The sequence below is a fragment of the Coloeus monedula genome, assembly GCF_965178545.1.
Source record: "Coloeus monedula genome assembly, chromosome: 9".
NCBI classification, from domain to species: domain Eukaryota; kingdom Metazoa; phylum Chordata; class Aves; order Passeriformes; family Corvidae; genus Coloeus; species Coloeus monedula.
The window spans coordinates 12,756,193-12,774,165 of NC_138789.1; the positions used below are offsets into that span (position 1 = coordinate 12,756,193).

Sequence of the window (17,973 nt, forward strand, 5' to 3'; positions counted from 1 at the left end):
GATGTTTGGGAAATGGCTTACATGGATTCCTTGTGCAGCAGGCATCAAAGTGGTCACCAGATTAGCAGAAATCGTTAGACCATAGTTGTGTCTTGCCTGAAAGCAAGAAAGATAACAGTGCAGGCTGTGGTGAGTTGTTTTTCAGCACTTCATCAGAATGTCTTTTCCAGCTAACATCTTCATCCTTTTCCCAAACACGAGGATAGAGTTGCACATGTTGGTAGAATTTTTTTTTCTTCCACCTTAGAGTAACTGATACAGCAGCATCCAGCTCATCAAAGCACAAGGAAATACTGCAAGTAGCTGGGTAATAATTGACCTGGCAAACTCTCCCCCTTATTCAAAATGCCACAGATACCAGCTCTTTGAACAGTGCCACAAAATTCGAAGTATTCACTTGTAAACATCCCTGTGTGTCTATTATACATATCTCTATGTGGGAGGGTTCACGAGACCTTGCCCAGAGTTGCTCAGGAAACAATTACAGATCTAAGGATAGAGTTCACAAGTGAAAATCCTCAAAATCCTCAGCTTTTTGTCTGCATTAGCACAGAGGATTCTTTCATTTCAAGTGGAAAATATCACACTGTAGTCCAGCTCCCTCCCCCAACAATCCCAAATTGTCCTTGAAACCTGTTCTCCCATATACTCTCAATCACAGTCTTGTGCCAAATACAATTTTTACATAATGAAAATTGTTACTACATATTCTGTGTAACCATATAAATTCTATTTCTATTGTTTAAAGTAATTCACACCCTCACCTTCATATTATTCAGCTCTAGCTGCTCAGTGTGGGCAAGAATGTGTCTGAGACAGTATTCCAGCAATTTACACCACTGTGCTGCTAAGTCAAGAAGTCTTGGTTTATGCCAAGTGTTTCTGTGTTTAAGAGAGCAAAACTACCTTTAGCAGACAGCTCAGGTCAGGACCTGTAAGTGTCAGCTGTCAGCTGTGGTTCACACCAGATTTTTCCCAGGTAGTGAAACAGTTTTCATCCATGATTTCACAAAGCCCAGCCAATGATTTTAACCCAGTATTTATTGGGTGATTTCCCTCTACCCCGTGTTTTCCAAATGTCCATTTGTTTTCAAAGCTGTGCATTCAGTATTTTAATCCCACTTTTAGCTGAGTCGAGTCATTCTGAATAAACACTGCAATTGCTACAGACACATCTTAATATTTAATGTGGCTTGGGTCACACACGTTTCTGACGAGCCATTTTTATGTACAGTCATTGTACCGTGCACCTAAATATGGGTCTTCTCCAAGCAATCATTCACGAAAGTTCAAAATAAATATTAGCCTTTGTATCAGTTTTCCATTATGTGACTGCTACCCCAGGCTCAGTGGAAGGTTCACAGAGGGTTGACAGAGCTTTGTGAGCTCTGCTTTATAAGGACTTTTCCATGCTGGAGTATTCCTGGGTGTGGCTGATGGGATTTCCTGCCTTTTTGTCTCATGAAAGTAGCACGGAAACTCCAAGTGCAAGGAAACACTTCCCGCTTTGCTCCCTGTGTAGGGTTTTTCAGCAGAGTAAGAGATCTGGCAGTACAGAACAGGTTTGGGGAGCTCTGTTAATTTCATTTTCAAAAGAAAAAACCCCAACAAAACAGTATGGGGAATTATTGAAATACAATAGATGTCTTCCTGGCAAACTTCAGAACCTTGGGGAATTTCCAGCATTTCAGAGCTGAGCAGGTTACATAGCTCTGGTTTGCATATCCATGTTTTTGAATGCTTTGTCAGTTTGACCCTTTTTACAACATCTGATAATACCTCAGCCCATACAAAATGCAACCAGTATTGAGATCTTGCAGGCCAGATTAGGAACTAAGAAATGTTACAGTTGGGCAATCCCTGTATTTCTTAGGTGACAGGGTAAGAAAAGGATGGATAACAGTATTTTTACACTTTTCTGTTCCCTAGTTTTAGTCCTGGCAGGCTGTGGTGTACAGCATGCTCAAGGTTAGTTCCTGCTGAGCAGTCTGTGGGGCATCCTGGCTACAGCCCCTCTCTTGCTCAATATAAACCCTGCTATACCTGGCTCTCACACAGGAACACCTAGACAGGGAGTTGCCAGGGAAGTAACAGACAGATTTTATGCTAATTTTCTGTCCCTGTTGTATTCCTTGCTTCCTTGCTATTACTGGAAGAACAGCTAAGAAAAAGAACAAACATCAAAGGACCAGGTTGCTCCAAATAATTCAGGCCATTCTATTTCACATAGACATTTGGTATAATGCACCTTTTCAGTTCTCAGATCATTTTCTCTGCCTGTTTGTCACACAGCCATCATGAGGACAAAGCTGCATGCTCTTTCCATGCACACAGAAGGCAGGCCAGGGCTTGGAAGGGTGCTTTGTACACTGTGTCCTCAAATTGCGCTGTACCTCTGGCCTAATCTGCTGGTGTATGGGAACGCGGGGCCATGACTGAGGAGCTGCAGGGTTCCCCCCAAGGAGCAGGACAAAATGGCCTTTTTATTTTTTTTCACAGCAGGAACCCTTACTGTTATTAATTTTACTGGTTTATTACAGTTGTTGTCGCTTGTCCAAATCTTGTCTCCATGCATAGATGTGGCGTGTCTGTGGAGGAAGCAGATTTCAGTCATCATGACCAGGAGTGTAGGAAATGCTTCCCATGGCCCAGGGCCACACTCTGGTGCGTGCATATTTTTTATTGCGTGAAATTACGTAGGTCTTTGAGTTCCCTCCCAGAACTGGGCTCCCATCATGCAGTCACCTCCATAGGGGAAACTGTCATTTTCCACACAGGCCCACAGTGCTTAGATGAGACAGATAAGAAAGGGATACAGAAACATCGGCAAAGGGAAGTGACTCACCTGTGGGCTATCAGCTCCCAGTGCAGATACAGGGCGGTTGTCACAAGGGGTCAGTGGCACAATCTGGGATGACACAGCTCAGCCCTTGTCACAGGACCTCAGATGTGTGGGGCAAACAACCTTAATGCCTGTAAGGCTGCAGGAGCAGAAGGGCTCCTGTCCCTTGGATAAAAACACCCCTAACAAACTCAGATGTCCCCATGCATTGCCTCATCCCCATACATTGCCTTTATTTACTCACTGGTAGCATGAGGGTTTAACTTGGACTTTCATGGTTTGTACAGTTTTGGTGCTCTGTACAGAAGTGACTATATCCCTGTGACAAAGCAGTGCTTTCTCTCATGACTGTCAGCACCCAGGGTATACCATCCCTGCCCAAATGAAGGCCTGAGCCAAGAGACATTTTATCTTGTGCACAAATACGGATTTGACGTTTTTTCCAGCCCTGCTCAGGTCACTAACTAAAAGGCTAGGAAGTGAGCACACATGAAATCATTCCTTCCGTACAGGCAGACAGATGGAGAGAAATTCCAGCCTGTTTCCACTCTTTTGTCTTCAGGGCATTTTTGGAATTTCCTTCAGGAAGTGAGGTTATGAACCAGAGCCTTCCTCAGTGAGTAGGCTCTCATTTCCCACAGTAAACCCTGCACAGCGATGACATACAGTACGAGAAGGTGAGGTTTATCTTCACACTCCGACTGCATCCTGTATGAGCTCCATGGAACTTAAAAGTAATACTGAGAGGGAACAGCCCCAAGAAAGGAAGTCAAACCTTTGGAAGAAGTAATGCAGTACCCATTCAGCTACACTGCCGTGGTCTTCGCTGGCAGCCCCAGTGGAGCTGCAGCACTTGCGCAGTTGAGGCCATCATGCTGTGTTTCATAAACTTCCCTGATGTTTGCAATAAGCTAAGAATTGAATTTACAAATTATATTGGTGATACAAGTGAATTACTTCACTTTTCTACTCGAGGCAGTCAAGGTAAAACTGGCAGGCAGCTTGTTTTCCTCCTGTTTGTACTTCACTGGCTGTCAGAGGAGGATTGCTACTGTAGAGATTCTTCTGGTGGCATTTCAGCCATACAGTACATGCTGACAAAAAAAGTTACAGTTCAAAATTCATTTTGTATTTTACATGATCCTGTGACATTACACATTATGTCCCCACAGAATTTACTTAATCCCAGTATGTACTAAAATCAAGGAATTCTTTCACTGACTTCTGTCAACAGGAAATCACACCTGGCATGAAACCACCACAACAGTACAAAACTGCTAGTAATCTGATAAAAGAATCATTTAAAAAATCAGTTTATTAATGTTTAGAAGTCAATAAAGCTATGTGCAAATTGAACAATAAAAGTCAGAAACATTTTAAATACTATTTTTTAAACCAGAAAAAAAAAAACCCAACAGTTTAATTGCACTGGAAATTTTACTACAAAGGCAGTACATTTTCTTTACAAAATACCAGTCCTAGGAGTTGCCGATGACTGCAGATCAGTCAGTTGCTCTCAGCTATCCCAGATATACCACTTGTTATAGTAATACTCTAGGCGCATGAAAACTCCTTTATCTTATTTACATTGTACACATTCAACTCCATTAGCACAGGTTAGAAAAACAGAGAAGTAAAAATGATGCTGTAAAACAAATACATTCAACTTAATGACAGGTACTTCTTCCATGATAAAATACAGACATCTTTGCTGAAATTATAAACATTAATAAAATGTGCCAAAATGTATTGCATTTTGTTATGGAAGTGCATTTATCTATAGTCATTTCACTTCAACTTTCTTTTTCTTTTTCTGAAACCCGACATACTCTTCTGATTTTCCAACTGATCCTTACTTTTGGAAAGACTGTGAACCTGACACTGAAATACACCTTCAGTTTTTAGCTCTTCTTACTTAGGCAAAAATCCTACTGTTGCCAATAGTATTTTTTACTCTTATGTAGACTTTCAGTCATCTTGAAGAGAAATGCTGTTTAATTCTACCTTGCATTTGTCACGATAATGCTGTGTATTTAATGCTATAGAATAAGAAGGCAATCAAAATATGGGGCCAAATGCCGTTCTGAGCTACTCCATTAAATCTGACGCAGCCAGTGGAATTGTACAGGTGAAAGTAACTGCAGAATCTAGCTCATGGTCTTCAAATGTAATACAGACTGACAGCAAAAATTCACAGCTATGATCTTGCTAAGTAAAACCCCAAGAGCTTTGGACTCTGCAAATACAACCTTATGACATAGCTAAAAGCTCTGCAAAATTATGCCAATTATGGTTGTATGTGGTCTAAGTTGTATTTGTGTGATCTCTTTCCATGTTATGTGCTAAACAAACACACTTCTTACCAACGATACCAGGGCCACCACTAAATTCAGTACAGAAAGATCTTTGTGTCAGTGGTTTGCTGTGAAGAGAAAAAACTTCACATTCTTCTCACAGGGGAAAAAAAAAGATTCATTCTCCCTTTCCCTCCTCCCCCTCTCTCTCTCTCTCACACACACCAGGCATCATTTCACCAAGGCATCAGTCTTTCAGAGTTACTAAGGAGATTTCAGGATATGAATGCGCCTGACAATCCTGAGCTGCCTCAGTGCAAAGACAAAACATGCTCCAGGGAAAAAGATTTTCAAGCCAGAACAGTCTGTCCCATTTCTTGAACTCCAGCCTCGCAAGTGCACCGTTTGCCTCATTAGAACTAATGCTACTTGCTCACTCAGCCCAACACTGCTGCTGTGAGCAGGAGGCGTCCCAGCTCCCTGATTTCAGAGGAAGGCTCTGAAATACACCCCCATGGTTACTCCTAAGAAGATGAGGTAACATTGCCTGAAGACATGATGGTTTCAGGATGGTCACCGTCCTCCTTCTGTGGGTGTGAGGAGTTGTCAGACTTACTCCGGCTGAACTCCATCCCCCCAATGATTGGCCGTTTGAATTTGGTCCCAGAATCTGCTGGGGGACATTTGCAGCAGCACAAAATCTTGATGAAAGCCCTGCGCATCTCTTTGTTTGTCAAGGTGTAGATGATAGGGTTCGTGGCTGAATTGAGCACAGCCAGTACTAAGAAATACTCTGCTTTATAGAGGATTGGGCAGGACTTCACTTTGCACCCCACATCCAGTAAAAGCAAGATGAACAGAGGAGCCCAGCAGGCAATGAAGACACTCAGGACTATGATCACTGTCTTGAGCAAGGCTAGTGACTTTTCTGAGCTCCTAGTAGCTTTGGTAATGTTTTTCCGAAATGTCAGCCTGCGGCTCCTAGTCCTCACCATGGAGTAGATCCTGCAATAGAGGACAACAATAGATAACAAAAGGCCAGTGAAAACGGTTGTGCAAAAGAGAATATAGTGCTTGTGGTAGAGAGGCAGCACGGTGGAGCAGTTGGACAAGAGGTTCTTGCAGTTCCAGCCCATGATCGGGAGTCCCCCTAGGATCGCAGAGATGACCCAGCACGCACTGATCAGCAAGAAGGAGCGGAAGCTGTTGCTGCCATTGTGGAGTTTCATCTTCAGCATGGTGATGTATCTCTCAATGGCAATGGCCAACAAGCTGAACACAGAAGCTGACAAGGCAACAAACATGGTGCCTTCTCTTACAAACCACTGGTTGGGGGTCAGACTGTAGGTTTTGTGTCCAGATAGCAGGAGGTTGGCAGTGTAAGCCACACCAGCCAGCAAGTCTGAAAGAGCCAAGTTCCCAATGAAATAGTACATGGGTCTGTGAAACTTCTTGGTTTTCCAGATGGTTAGCAAGACAAAAATGTTCTCTAAGATTATAAAGCAGCAAATGATGATAAAAACCACCGACGTCACTTTAATTCCAGTGTCCACACTCTCATTTAGCTTTCCCGTATAATTATAATGCTCTTTGATGACATAGTTGACATCAGTGTTGGTGGGGTTGCTGGTGACCTTCTGCGGGGCAGTGGTGCCGGAGTTCATGGTGCCCGGCTGGGGACTGCACCCCCAGCGGCCACCGGACGGTGACGCCGACCGCAAACCCGGTGGCTGCCCTGCAGCTCCTTGGTGCCACAGCCTGCCCGGCACTGCTGCACAGCCTCAGAAACTGAAGCCCTGAGAACAACAGGCACAAAACCCAGAGTTAAAAGAAGGAAGACAAACAGTGTAGCAAATGCTAAAGGGCTTAAGATAATCGGCTAGCTTAACTGTGCATCACAGTCATAAATATATTCACATGTGAATCAGTTTCATTCAGCTGGTAAAATACATTTAAAAGGTGGTTAGGCATATTCAATAGATAAAGGTAGTAGGACAAAAAAAGTTCTGTCACGCAGAACTGAACAAGTTGGAGTCAGCAAGGACTGCATTACTGGACTTCTTCCAACACAAAAGATCTCAAAGCTCCCCAGCAGTTAGTTCTAGTCTTTTTTCTTCAGCAGGAAATACAATAGCAGAGATTTAGAAAGGGAAAGGGCTTGCTTGATGAAATTTAACTCCAAATGTAAGACAGTCTACACAGAAATTACTTGACAAGAGACCCGTATTCTCCTCCATTAATAAAGTCAGAATACACTTTGGAAAGGGGTAGTTACGCAACTTACTGATGCCATCTCAAACAGTGATAAATTCACTGGTGTAAATATAAACAAGAGATCATCTCAAAGCTGTAAACAGGTAAGGGGTGCCCTTGCTAAATGCAAGTGAGAACATGCTTTACAAAACCCACAGCAGTATAAAGTTTAGAAAAGCAAGAAAAATATGTAATTAAGCTGAAGAGCAAGCCCATTCCATGGGTCTGAAACAAAGAATGTCAAAAAAACCCTTTGCATTTAAATAACTAGTATTGCAAGCTTTTGAAATGGGCATAATTAAGGAATACACATACAGAGGAAACTCCCTTTACATATGACGGTTTTTAGTGGACATTTTAAAAGAATTAAACCCATAATATCACTCAAGGAAAGAAGAACAGGCAGATTTGTTAAACTGCAGCCTACGCGGGGCACAGCAAGAGGTGCGAGGCCAGTGGGTTCAGGTCCCTGCTCTACTCCCGGGTTCCAATCCGCACCGCTCCTGCTCCGCTTCGGTCTCCAGCGCGCGCGGCTCGCGTCCCGCACTGCCTCCGCCGGACGCGGCACCCAGCCGGGCACGCCGGGGTCCGGGCAGCCTCCTCCCCACCCCTTCTTTTTTGTTTCGTAGCCCCGGGGGTCGCGCCGAGCGGGGACTGCAGCGCTGGGGGGACTGCGAGCCTTACCTCGCTCAGGCGCGACGCGGAGCCCAGACCGGCCCCGCACATCTTGCGTGCCCGCGGAGCAACTCCGGTGGGCGGGCTGAGGGGCTCGGTGGTTTTATTCTTTCTGCAGCTGCCACTCTCCACCCCGTTTCCGATTCCCTGTCTCCTCCCTGCACGGACCTGCACGCCCAGCCCGGCCCAGGCACCGCCGCCGCCGGGACACCCCCGCCCGCCGCCCCGGCCCTGCCCCGCCCCGCCCGCCGGGGCGAGAGGAGTCGCTGCTCTGCCGCGCTGGAATAGACCCCGCGCCGGAATAGACCCCGCGCCGGAATAGACCCCGCGGGGCCGCAGCGGGCAGCACAGGAAGGCGTGAGGCGAAGAACTCCCCCGCGGGACCCCTCGCCCGGCCGGGAGACGCGGGGAGGGGACGTCGCAGCCAGGCTCCAGCTGTCTCTGACCTGGGAGCCGCCGCCTCCCGCTACCGGGCGCACCCGGCATTCCGGGGAAGGAGGTGTTGGCACGGCCCGGCCGGCTTCGAGCACGGCTCCTGCGCCTCGCGGGGTGCCGGGGGCAGCTTCCCGCCCGCCCGTCTTTCTTGCCCCCCGGGTAGGCACAGAAAGGCTATGGCCAAAGGCAGGATCCCTTTGGAGGTATGCTACCTCCGTTCTCTCTCTTAGAGGACAGTGTAAGTCATGTTTAAGGAAACACCTGGGAGAAGCTCTTCCATTTTCTCCCTACACCAAGGTGTGTTTTTGCCCTGGCAGGCCCGGTGGCTGCCACCCGCACTCGTGGCCTGCAGAGTGACTCACCAGCGGCTCCCCCCGGGCAGGCAGCAGCCCGATGGGGCAAGCATGGTGCCAGGCTGCACGCTGCGGGGTGGAAGCCAGAGCTGGCCCATGGGGGATAAGCTCAGTTTCTGCCACTGTCAAACAGCACCAGGTGTTGGTGTTCCCACATGCAAAAGGACCCCAAAAACAAACACCTACCCCCCCAAACCAAAATCAACCTCTACATGTTCAGGGAATGCTGTAAAATACCTACATGTTTGAAAGTAGGAAGTTTTAAAATACATTTTTTAAGAAACAAAATTGGCAATGGCAACTATGTAACACTGTTACCACTGTATTACATAAAGACAAATACAGAAGTGACTTTAGATTTTAGAATTCCTTCTCCCTTCAAACTTTTAAAAGAAAAACCACCTTTGGTGTGTGTGAAATGCCAGCTCTGGTGGTATTCTACTGTTGCACTTACTGCAGAAATTTTCCCCTTCTTTCCTTGCTCTGCTTTTGTTAACTCCAAATTGAAATGCAAAAGAATATCACAATAAGCCAGAGCTCAATATATTAGACCTTTCAGTTTATAGCATAGTGCCCGTCAATTAGCAGTAGCAGTTGTTATGGGGAAGCACCTTTCCTCTGAAAGTATGAGTACTGTACCCTCAGGAAGAGGGTCCCTCTCCTATTTATGCTAATAGTCATGCTTCAATTGCTCCACGCCTCTCCCAGAATGACTCAGATAAATTACACCAGCAAACAGACATTTACTCTTCCACCGCAAAGCTAGAAACTTGAAAAGATATTCAGCCTCCTGAGAGCCTGGAGGAAAATACAGCCGTTAAGTCACAACTGTCAGAAAAGGCACACGAGATAAATCATGCTTGAGGTTGGCATATGCATCCCCTGCAACTGCCTGACATACCCCAGATATTTCAAGCTTTCCTCCTTATTTATCTAATATACAGAAAATACTAAATAAGAGTGCATTCATTAGGCATTTTCCTCTAGGAAATAATTCTCACATAATTTTAAGTAAGAGGAACTTATTAAAGGAACATGCTTTAATTAAAGGATGGAATGACTCAGGGTTTTATTAGTCAGATGTGCAGGCTTTCATGTTCAAACTACTGGTTACCAACTGAGAGGACACCAACTCAGAGATGTGACATCCAACAAATTAATTGTCAGAGGCTGTGTAAAATCACAGAACCATCAGAATGGTTTGGGTTGGAATGGACCTTAAAGTTCTTACTCTGCTGCTATGGGCAGGGGCCCCTTCCACTGGGCCAGGATGTTCAAAGCCCCGTCCAACCTTGCCTTGAACACTTCCAGGGATGGAACATCCACCCTTTGGGCAACCTGTTCCAGGGCCTCACCACCCTCACCAAAGAAATTCTTACCAATATCTAAACTAAACCTACTCTCTTTAAATTTGAAGCCACTCTCTCGTCCTTTCACTACATGCTCTTGTAAAATGTCCCTCTCCAGCTTTCCTGTAGGGCCCTCTTTAGATACTGAAGTGCCACAATAAAGTAATCCCAGAGCCTTCTCTTCTCCAGGCTGAACAAACCCAACTCTCTCAGCCTTTCCTTCTAAGAGGCGCTCCAGCCCTGTGATCATTATCTGCATCTTTCCTCTGGACCTGCTCTGACAGGTCCATGTCTTTCCTGTGCTGAGAACCCCAGGGCTGGACACAACACTGCAGTTGGGGTCTCACCAGAGCAGAGCAGAGGGGCAGAATCCCCTCCCTTGACCTGCTGCCCACACTGCTTATGGTGCAGCCCAGGATACAACTGGCTTTCTGGGCTGCAAGCTCACATTGCCAGGTCATGTCCAGCCTCCCATCCACCAGCACCCCCAAGTCCTTCTTCATCTCAGCCTATAGTTATACAAGGAGTTGCCCCAACTGAGGTGCAGCACTGGGCAAAATATGCAGGCAATTTCAGTTGCACTCCAAAAATGTTGGGTATTTGTATCACAAAAAGCATCATTTAACTTAGATGACCACACACATTTACAGCCTTCTTGACATTTTTGCAGAGAGGAAACTGAAATATAGCTTCACTCTTCACAGGCAAATGAAGCCAGATCAGCTGGATTTGTACTGAAGGCTGTCTAAACCCTCAGAGAAGATGGGTTAACATGGCTCAACTGCACAGGTTCTAACCTGCTTACAAGGGCTCAAACACAAACACAGGTGAACTCAGGTTGGTCCAGCCAACTCTACCAAAACTGTAGTTGCTGGTAAGTGTTTAGTTAGGGGGTTTACATCAGGGTTATACTCCAGCCTCACCCAGAGAACAAGCCACCAACAGAATGAGAACTCTTTTTCTCAGTACCTCTCCTACTGCCTGGTCCAATGATAAGGAAGCTTGTACTTCTACTACAGAAATCCAGTGTATATATAGCTCCTTTGAGAACTCGACTCTGGAATTGCCTATGGTCAGAATAAGGAGAAAGAGCAACACAGTGTTATTGATGCATTTCAGAAATAACCAGAATGCAGGTCTTGGTCAAATGCCAGCAGGAATGCTGCACACATCAGGACATCAAACCAACACATTACAGATGCCTCACCTGGGTAAACTGGTTAAAAAAAATGTTCTGCAATATGTCTACTAGCATAAAGGGCAGATGCATTCTTCACAGGGATCCTGAATATGTACATGCTCTTAGGTAGTTTTTAGGATGCGCAGAAACTCATGTTTTAGGGAATGTCAAGAACAACAACAAAATAATACTGACTGTGTGTGACAGCCAAAGTTCTTGTGGAACTTCCAGTGAGAATTTAGTGTGGTGGGGATTGCAGAAACCTGGCTAGTCACAGAGCAATTTCCTTGCAGGAAAATGTTTTGATCTTGTCAGAAAAGAAGCTGTAAGCTGGGGTCCACCCAATGCCTGCATACCAAAAGACTGATGGCCTCTGACACTACCAGCCCGATCTCTGCCAGTGCTGCTGGATAACTCACAATTGCATCAGAGTGTCTGAATGCTATCCATCTTGAAAAGATAGTGACAATCCCTGCAAGAGAGATTAGCAAAGGATTTTTCTCCAACACATCATTCTTTTGAACTTTAAAAAGTCTTTGTCCATATAAGCAAAAACTACTTTTATTCATTCTGATGCAGCTTAGGTCACAAAGGGAGCCATTTCTCTCTGAAGTGCTGGGTCATGACAGGAGATTCGTGAAACAGTATCAGAGTGCAGGTTTGGTCACCAAGAAAATATCAAGAGTGGCCTGCAGAATCCCCCAAAATTCACATGACTAGAAGAAATATAAAGTCAGATTCATTATTCTGCTAAAATCCCTGAACAAATATTCTGTATTTTAAATCATTTGTCAAGATTTACTTGCAATGTAGCATGCTCTTATGTGCCTTCAAGTAATTAATACTTTTCAAAATATGTAAGGAAAAAACCCAAAACCCTAATTTGTTCAAATGGGTTCAAATGACACCTTAAATGAAGTACATGAAGGCAGAAGAAAATGATAATATTGTGAGATAACTCATACTGAGAGACTATACCAGAAAGTTCCAAGAGAGCAGAGAAGACACTGAAAGTATTTCTGTATCTGTAAGAAAGCTACAAAGAGTAAATTAAATTACTTTATTAATTTGTTAACATCAGAGTAAATACAAACCATTTATATTGATTCTTGAGTGATACTGAATACCTAAGAGAAAAATTCAGATTTATTGTTTAGTTTAAACTTATTTAAATTATTTCAGTTGCATCATGTTTCCAGTTTAGAACAATCTGGTTTTAAATTATTCTTTCCACAGGGAATAGGTTAGATGAATTAATTTTCTGTTGATATTCACAGTGTTCAAAAATTCCATATCTTCTTTCCTCAGATTAGAATCAAAAACCTGGTTTGGAGAAAAAAAAAGTCATGAGAACATTGCAAAGACTAAAGCACACATATTTGTTCAGTATTAGTATTCTTTAACTTAGATGGTCTGGTTTTAAGTTCTTGATACTGATAAGTAATATTAATTAAGTGGCCTTTTTTGTTTTAAAAGGAATTTTTAAGAAGTTTACTATATTCATTTTTGTGAGAATCTGTACTTTATTTTTAGATCACTAAGCTGACAATATTATTAGGAAAAGCTCAAGTCTGAAGGGAAAGAATTGAAGTAGTTGAGAAAGTGACATGGAATAGTTTGCATGGATATCACTGTACCCGAAACTGTAACACACTTTAATATATGGAGCAATCATCAACAGGATGATAAAACTGCTAATATATTCTTGAACTTCCTATTAGTAGTTCAACTACGGAATGTTTCTCAAAGGGCACTGGCTGGCCAGGCCACTATTACGATCACAAACATTCCTCTTGGGCACAGCCATGGAGATCTGCTACAGTTAGTCGGTGCTGGGCTCCTTGGAGCAGCACATCCCACAGCTTTGGCCACACCTACAGTGCCCTGCAGAGTGATACATATTACAGCACTGGCAAATACAGTGCAAATAGTTTTCTTTCAAGTGTGTAGATATCTTACTGGAGGCTGCAAAAAGTTAAAAACAAAAAACAACTAGGTACGTGAAAAGTCTCCCAACACAGCAACACAAAAAATTTTCAGAAGGTTGGCTTATCTGTTATTTTTACCCAATGCACAATAGTGAGAGGTGAGCTTCAAAGCTTTGGAAGGGGTGTGGCAACGTGGAAGGAATTAACTGCCTTGGATTCAATCAGTAGCAGCAAGAGCTACACCACCTTTACCCCATTTTCAAGAGCATGGGTTAACCGCAGTGCAAAAAGAGGTGTGAATATTATTCAGTTGGCTTGGCCTAGTAGATTTGTGAACTTACCAGTATTAAAGTTTCTTTTTTACACATACTACTCGGAAAATAATGCCTTGGAAGTCATGTTGGGGGAACAGGTGTGACAGAAACACTTCTGCAGCCTGATTAAAAAAAATTCCTGAATATGCACTTTAAAAAGCCATTTCCATGATTTTCCAATGTAACATTCTTAGGTGCCTTCATCTCCAGTACCATAAGAGAGGAAAAGCAGAAAGAAGCAAGAAAAATAAGAGAGGAAGCTACTCAGAGTCAGGCAGGAAACTACTTGGCTGCACAGAAAATGGCCTCACCCTTTTCACTGACTTTTAGTTTATATTTTTCTTTTCCTTGTTTGTTTCAAGAGAGTTTCCTTCCACTTGGAGTCACAGAGCTCCTGCAAAGGCAGCTGACTGCACTTAGGTAGATAGCACTGATAAATTGCATCTTATTTTAAGTAATGGTTTATCTCAACTGAAAAGGAGTGTCCCAATCAGTCACCACCATAAATGACATAATGATAGGGAAGAAAAAGTGCCTTCAGTTTTCTGGTGTATTCCCTGATCCTACTGGCAAGATGATGGGTTACACAGATGAAATGGATGCATTGATGTATCTTAAAAAAGGTCACTGTAGAAAGGTGAAAAACTTTTCTCTCCAGCGGAAGTTTGTTTTACAGAAATAAGAACAAGAGTTTCAACCCTGGGGAAGAATATAATTCCAAGAATTCACTTGAGAGATAAATTCTGAGTTTAAAACAAAACAAAATCTTAAAAAATGAGCACCTCCAGGCTAACTGAAGAAGAAACAAAAAATGGAAATCAACTTCCTGGTTTTGTATGTCCAGCACTTTTGTATCCTTTTGGTCTTCTACTACCATAAATCACTCCTCCCTGCTACTCCTAAATCTTCACTTGCCAATTTCTTATTAGTTGTCTTATTTCTTTGATCAGTGTTGGCAGTACTTTAGAAAGGTTCATTTGGATGGGGTGATGTGGACTTATTCTTCAGCCACCTTTGCTTAGGAAGAAAACTATTACTGCAAGAGTAATGCCAGTGTAGTTGTAGACAGGAGCATAAAATATGAATCCACCAAGTCTGTCTTTCCTTCTGCAACCTCACCAAAAGTAAAAGAGGACTTGCTCTATGATTCTAAATTAACAAACATGGTATAAAGCTTGTGAATACCACCACATGCAAAGAAAGAGGCTTCAGTGATACATGCCAAGGCCACAGGAAATAACAGGGTTTCAGTCTCTTGGGACATTATAGCTTCTAGCAGAAAACAATGGCTATTAGTGAGGCACAATGTGCAAAACTGCTCATCACACCTGGGAGAAAGATAGCTTGGGTCAGCTGAGTCCCAGCACTTAAAATGCTTGTATAGTCTCAAATTACACCTCACTTTGTACACAGCTAAAATTAAACTCTTCTGTAGTTATAAAGCCACTAATTGGCAGCAATGGAAATGCTAGGAAAGATAACAAAATAATAATGAAAAAAATCCCACCACAGAAAAAAGTCCTGAACCAACAGTTCACCCTGAATGTAATTAGAAAAGTATCAGATTAAAACTGTAACTTGCCACAGCTACTCCCTAAGAAGAATGCTTTTTTAGTACTACTACTTCTGATTATTCCTCTCACTACTCATTGAACTGCTTAGATACCATGACCTAGATTGAGAAAATGGTGGCTTGCCTTCCTCACAAAAGCAGGTGCAGACACCAGAAACATTGTAGAATCTCTTAGACAGAAGGAACACTGAAATATATTAATGAATTCAAAGCCATTCTCACTGTAGCCTAAGGTCACCTATGTGAGGCATTAGCAAGAAAATCAGGTTTAATTCCAATTAGCTCAGAACAGGGAGGTGACCAGCCAGAATCAAGTGCAAAAACCCCAAAAGTGTTCTAACCATTATGGAGCTCTAGCCACGTAGCTAGTCCTAACTGACCCTGTTCTGGTAATACTGGAGCTAGAATTTGCCAACCTACATAAGGATTTGGTTCCTTCTGCACATCGTTTATGTTGGAAGCAGTATGTTGATGTGATGTCTGTTTCTTCAGAGAGAACTAGAAGTGAAACTCCAACTTGTGTTTTTTAAATTCTTAGAAAGTCATCACTGCCAAAAGCCATATTTAGGGAATATTAGGCACATGACTCACTTCTAGTCCTTGTTCTATTAATTCAGATACACTGTGAAGTAAGGAGTACCTCAACAGCACAGTTTGAGGGGTTTTTTATATTGCTAAGGTGTTATTCTATAAAGTGACTTTTCAAAAGCAGTATTAGCTGATAGCCACTGGTAGAAAGGTTTGTTTCTGAAATCTTTCCAACTTTCACTTAGTCACTGCCATAGTTTTCTGCAAAAGCTAAAAAAAGCCTAAAAATTACATTAGTTTTATAAATGAGCTTTACTGTTTGGACTGACTACTGAACCCCTCATCACAACAGTAGAGCCTGGTACAGAGCTGTTCTTAGACACCTAGAGTGGCATTCCCAGGTACTGGAGCCCCCCAGACTGCAGGCCATGCTTGAAACTAGAAAATAACCTTGCTGTGGAGATTGTGTATATTTCTCAGAGCAACACACTGTGCAGGTATTAGTGAACAGCATTTCATACAATACCTTGTTTTTCATAAAAATTATTCTAGAGGCAAATCTAGCCAAATTTTTGTGGAAAAGTTTACCAGAAATACTAGACAATAATTCTGAGGAGCTGTTATCCAAAAGGTAAAATTGTCTGGATTTTAGCCAAGCTGCATAGAAGCTCTACACTTTGAGGACAAACAATGCAGGCTAAAATATATGATTGCTGTAAGTCACTTCTTGATAAAAAGCTAAGGAGCTTTGTTTCCCAATATGACTACTGGGACTGGGAAAACTGCCTCAGGAAGTCCACACAATATAAATCATAATCAGATTTTCCATACCTTTCTAGACACAGGAACTCCTAAAATACCAAACCAATGCAACTAGAAGTTGAATACTAAGCCAATAGATTCTGCAGGCGTATTTCTCAAAACAGATCTGTGGGCTACATATATCCGTATTTATCTCTCTATATAGACACCTATTTAATAAGAAAATCTGAACAACAGTATAGTTTCTCAATGAGATTTCCTGAACAAACCCAAAATGAAAGCTAAACTAGTTCTCACAAAAAGCTACACAAAACTCACCCCAATTTCCAGTAAGTAATAACAAAGATGTCTCTTTGGCTCTTGGAGCTCACTGCTCACCTCTTGGCCCTGTAAATAGTTTATTTGTACATGAACTTGTCTGGGAAGATTTCTACTTTGGTTTATCTACAGGCTAGTAAGTAATATACGTAGAACTATCTGAGTAATGCCATAGTAATGCTGTGATATGCATAAAACATTTTTGGTGATGCTCAGATATTGTGTATTACAATGAGATTATATTTTTGATGGAGATCTGCAGTATATTGTACAACATAAATACTGTTATGATAATGGCAGTAACATTTTTTTTATCCAGATTTTTCTTCATCATATATTGTATCTCTCTTACAAAGTACTTGAAAAATTATTTCATATTCAACACCTATATTGTACACTAACAGTAGCATTTTTTCCCTACATTTTTCACGGAGTATCTCCTCGTGCACTTTGAATTAAACAGCCTGATGCAGAGTCCATGGTATAAATAGGAGTCTTTGCATGGACTTCACTGAACTAAGGAAAACCATTTGAGATGGAAATAGAAAATCTCTTGAGGGTTGTACAAAAGTGCTACCCTCAAACATACCTATCGTCTGTTGCTAGTGTTAAGGATTTCAAATCAGTGATCATTATTAGCAGACATCACTATCATGATTAGATTCTTACTGTAACCTTCTCTGAATTTAAATTACATGGCATGACTCGCTGATCCCCGAGAAAGCAAAAATAGCTCAAACCTTGATTCACACAATGAAACTTGGATCCCAGGAAACATGTCTCCCATCATGCATTCCATTCAGAATTTCAACATCGTCTTCTGCTATTGTAAAATCAAACACCTGCAGGAAAGCATATATAGTTAACATCATGAACACATGATGAGAATCAACAACCTGATATATCTTCTAGTATTTAACTTACCAAAATTCATTTAAATGTGAGGCTGATTTTTTATATATTTTTCCTTTGGAAAATTCTTCTTATGTTTTGTCACAGAAAAGTACTCCATCAAGATGACAGGCCCCACTGGGTGTTTTGCTCCTTTAGTGACTTATTTTTATTTGCAGACTATGTTAAGATGGTTTTGTAGCCTTTATGCCTCAGGCAAGGGCCCAAGACAAGGGTAGTGTCTGGGCTGGTTTTGACAGCACTCTCTGTTGTCACTG

At 42.5% G+C, this 17,973-nt stretch overlaps 2 protein-coding genes across 3 annotated transcripts in view; both read right to left on the reverse strand.

Annotated features, from left to right (window-relative positions):
* Positions 1 to 4,139: 4,139 nt before the first annotated feature.
* S1PR1 (sphingosine-1-phosphate receptor 1) lies at positions 4,140 to 8,138 on the reverse strand. Its single transcript, XM_082286937.1, has 2 exons — positions 8,074 to 8,138; positions 4,140 to 6,932 (listed from the first exon to the last, which is right to left on the reverse strand). Exon 2 carries the CDS (start codon positions 6,798 to 6,800, stop codon positions 5,661 to 5,663), a length of 1,140 nt encoding a protein of 379 aa, XP_082143063.1. The 5' UTR covers positions 6,801 to 6,932; positions 8,074 to 8,138; the 3' UTR covers positions 4,140 to 5,660.
* Positions 8,139 to 12,427: 4,289 nt separating this feature from the next.
* LOC309576317 (putative oxidoreductase ZK1290.5) overlaps positions 12,428 to 17,973 on the reverse strand; it is a 45,652-nt gene continuing 40,106 nt past the window's right edge. For both annotated transcript variants that reach the window (XM_082287533.1, XM_082287532.1), the window contains 2 exons: positions 17,545 to 17,646; positions 12,428 to 12,704 (listed from right to left, as the gene is read on the reverse strand). In XM_082287533.1, coding sequence (XP_082143659.1) covers positions 17,551 to 17,646 — 96 coding nt within the window. In that variant the 3' untranslated portion in view covers positions 12,428 to 12,704; positions 17,545 to 17,550. The remainder of the gene's footprint in view (positions 12,705 to 17,544; positions 17,647 to 17,973) is intronic.

What these genes read in the sequence shown, in the direction of transcription:
- S1PR1 (XM_082286937.1), bottom strand. Translation starts at nt 6,800, where the DNA reads ATGAACTCCGGCACCACTGCCCCGCAGAAGGTCACCAGCAACCCCACC.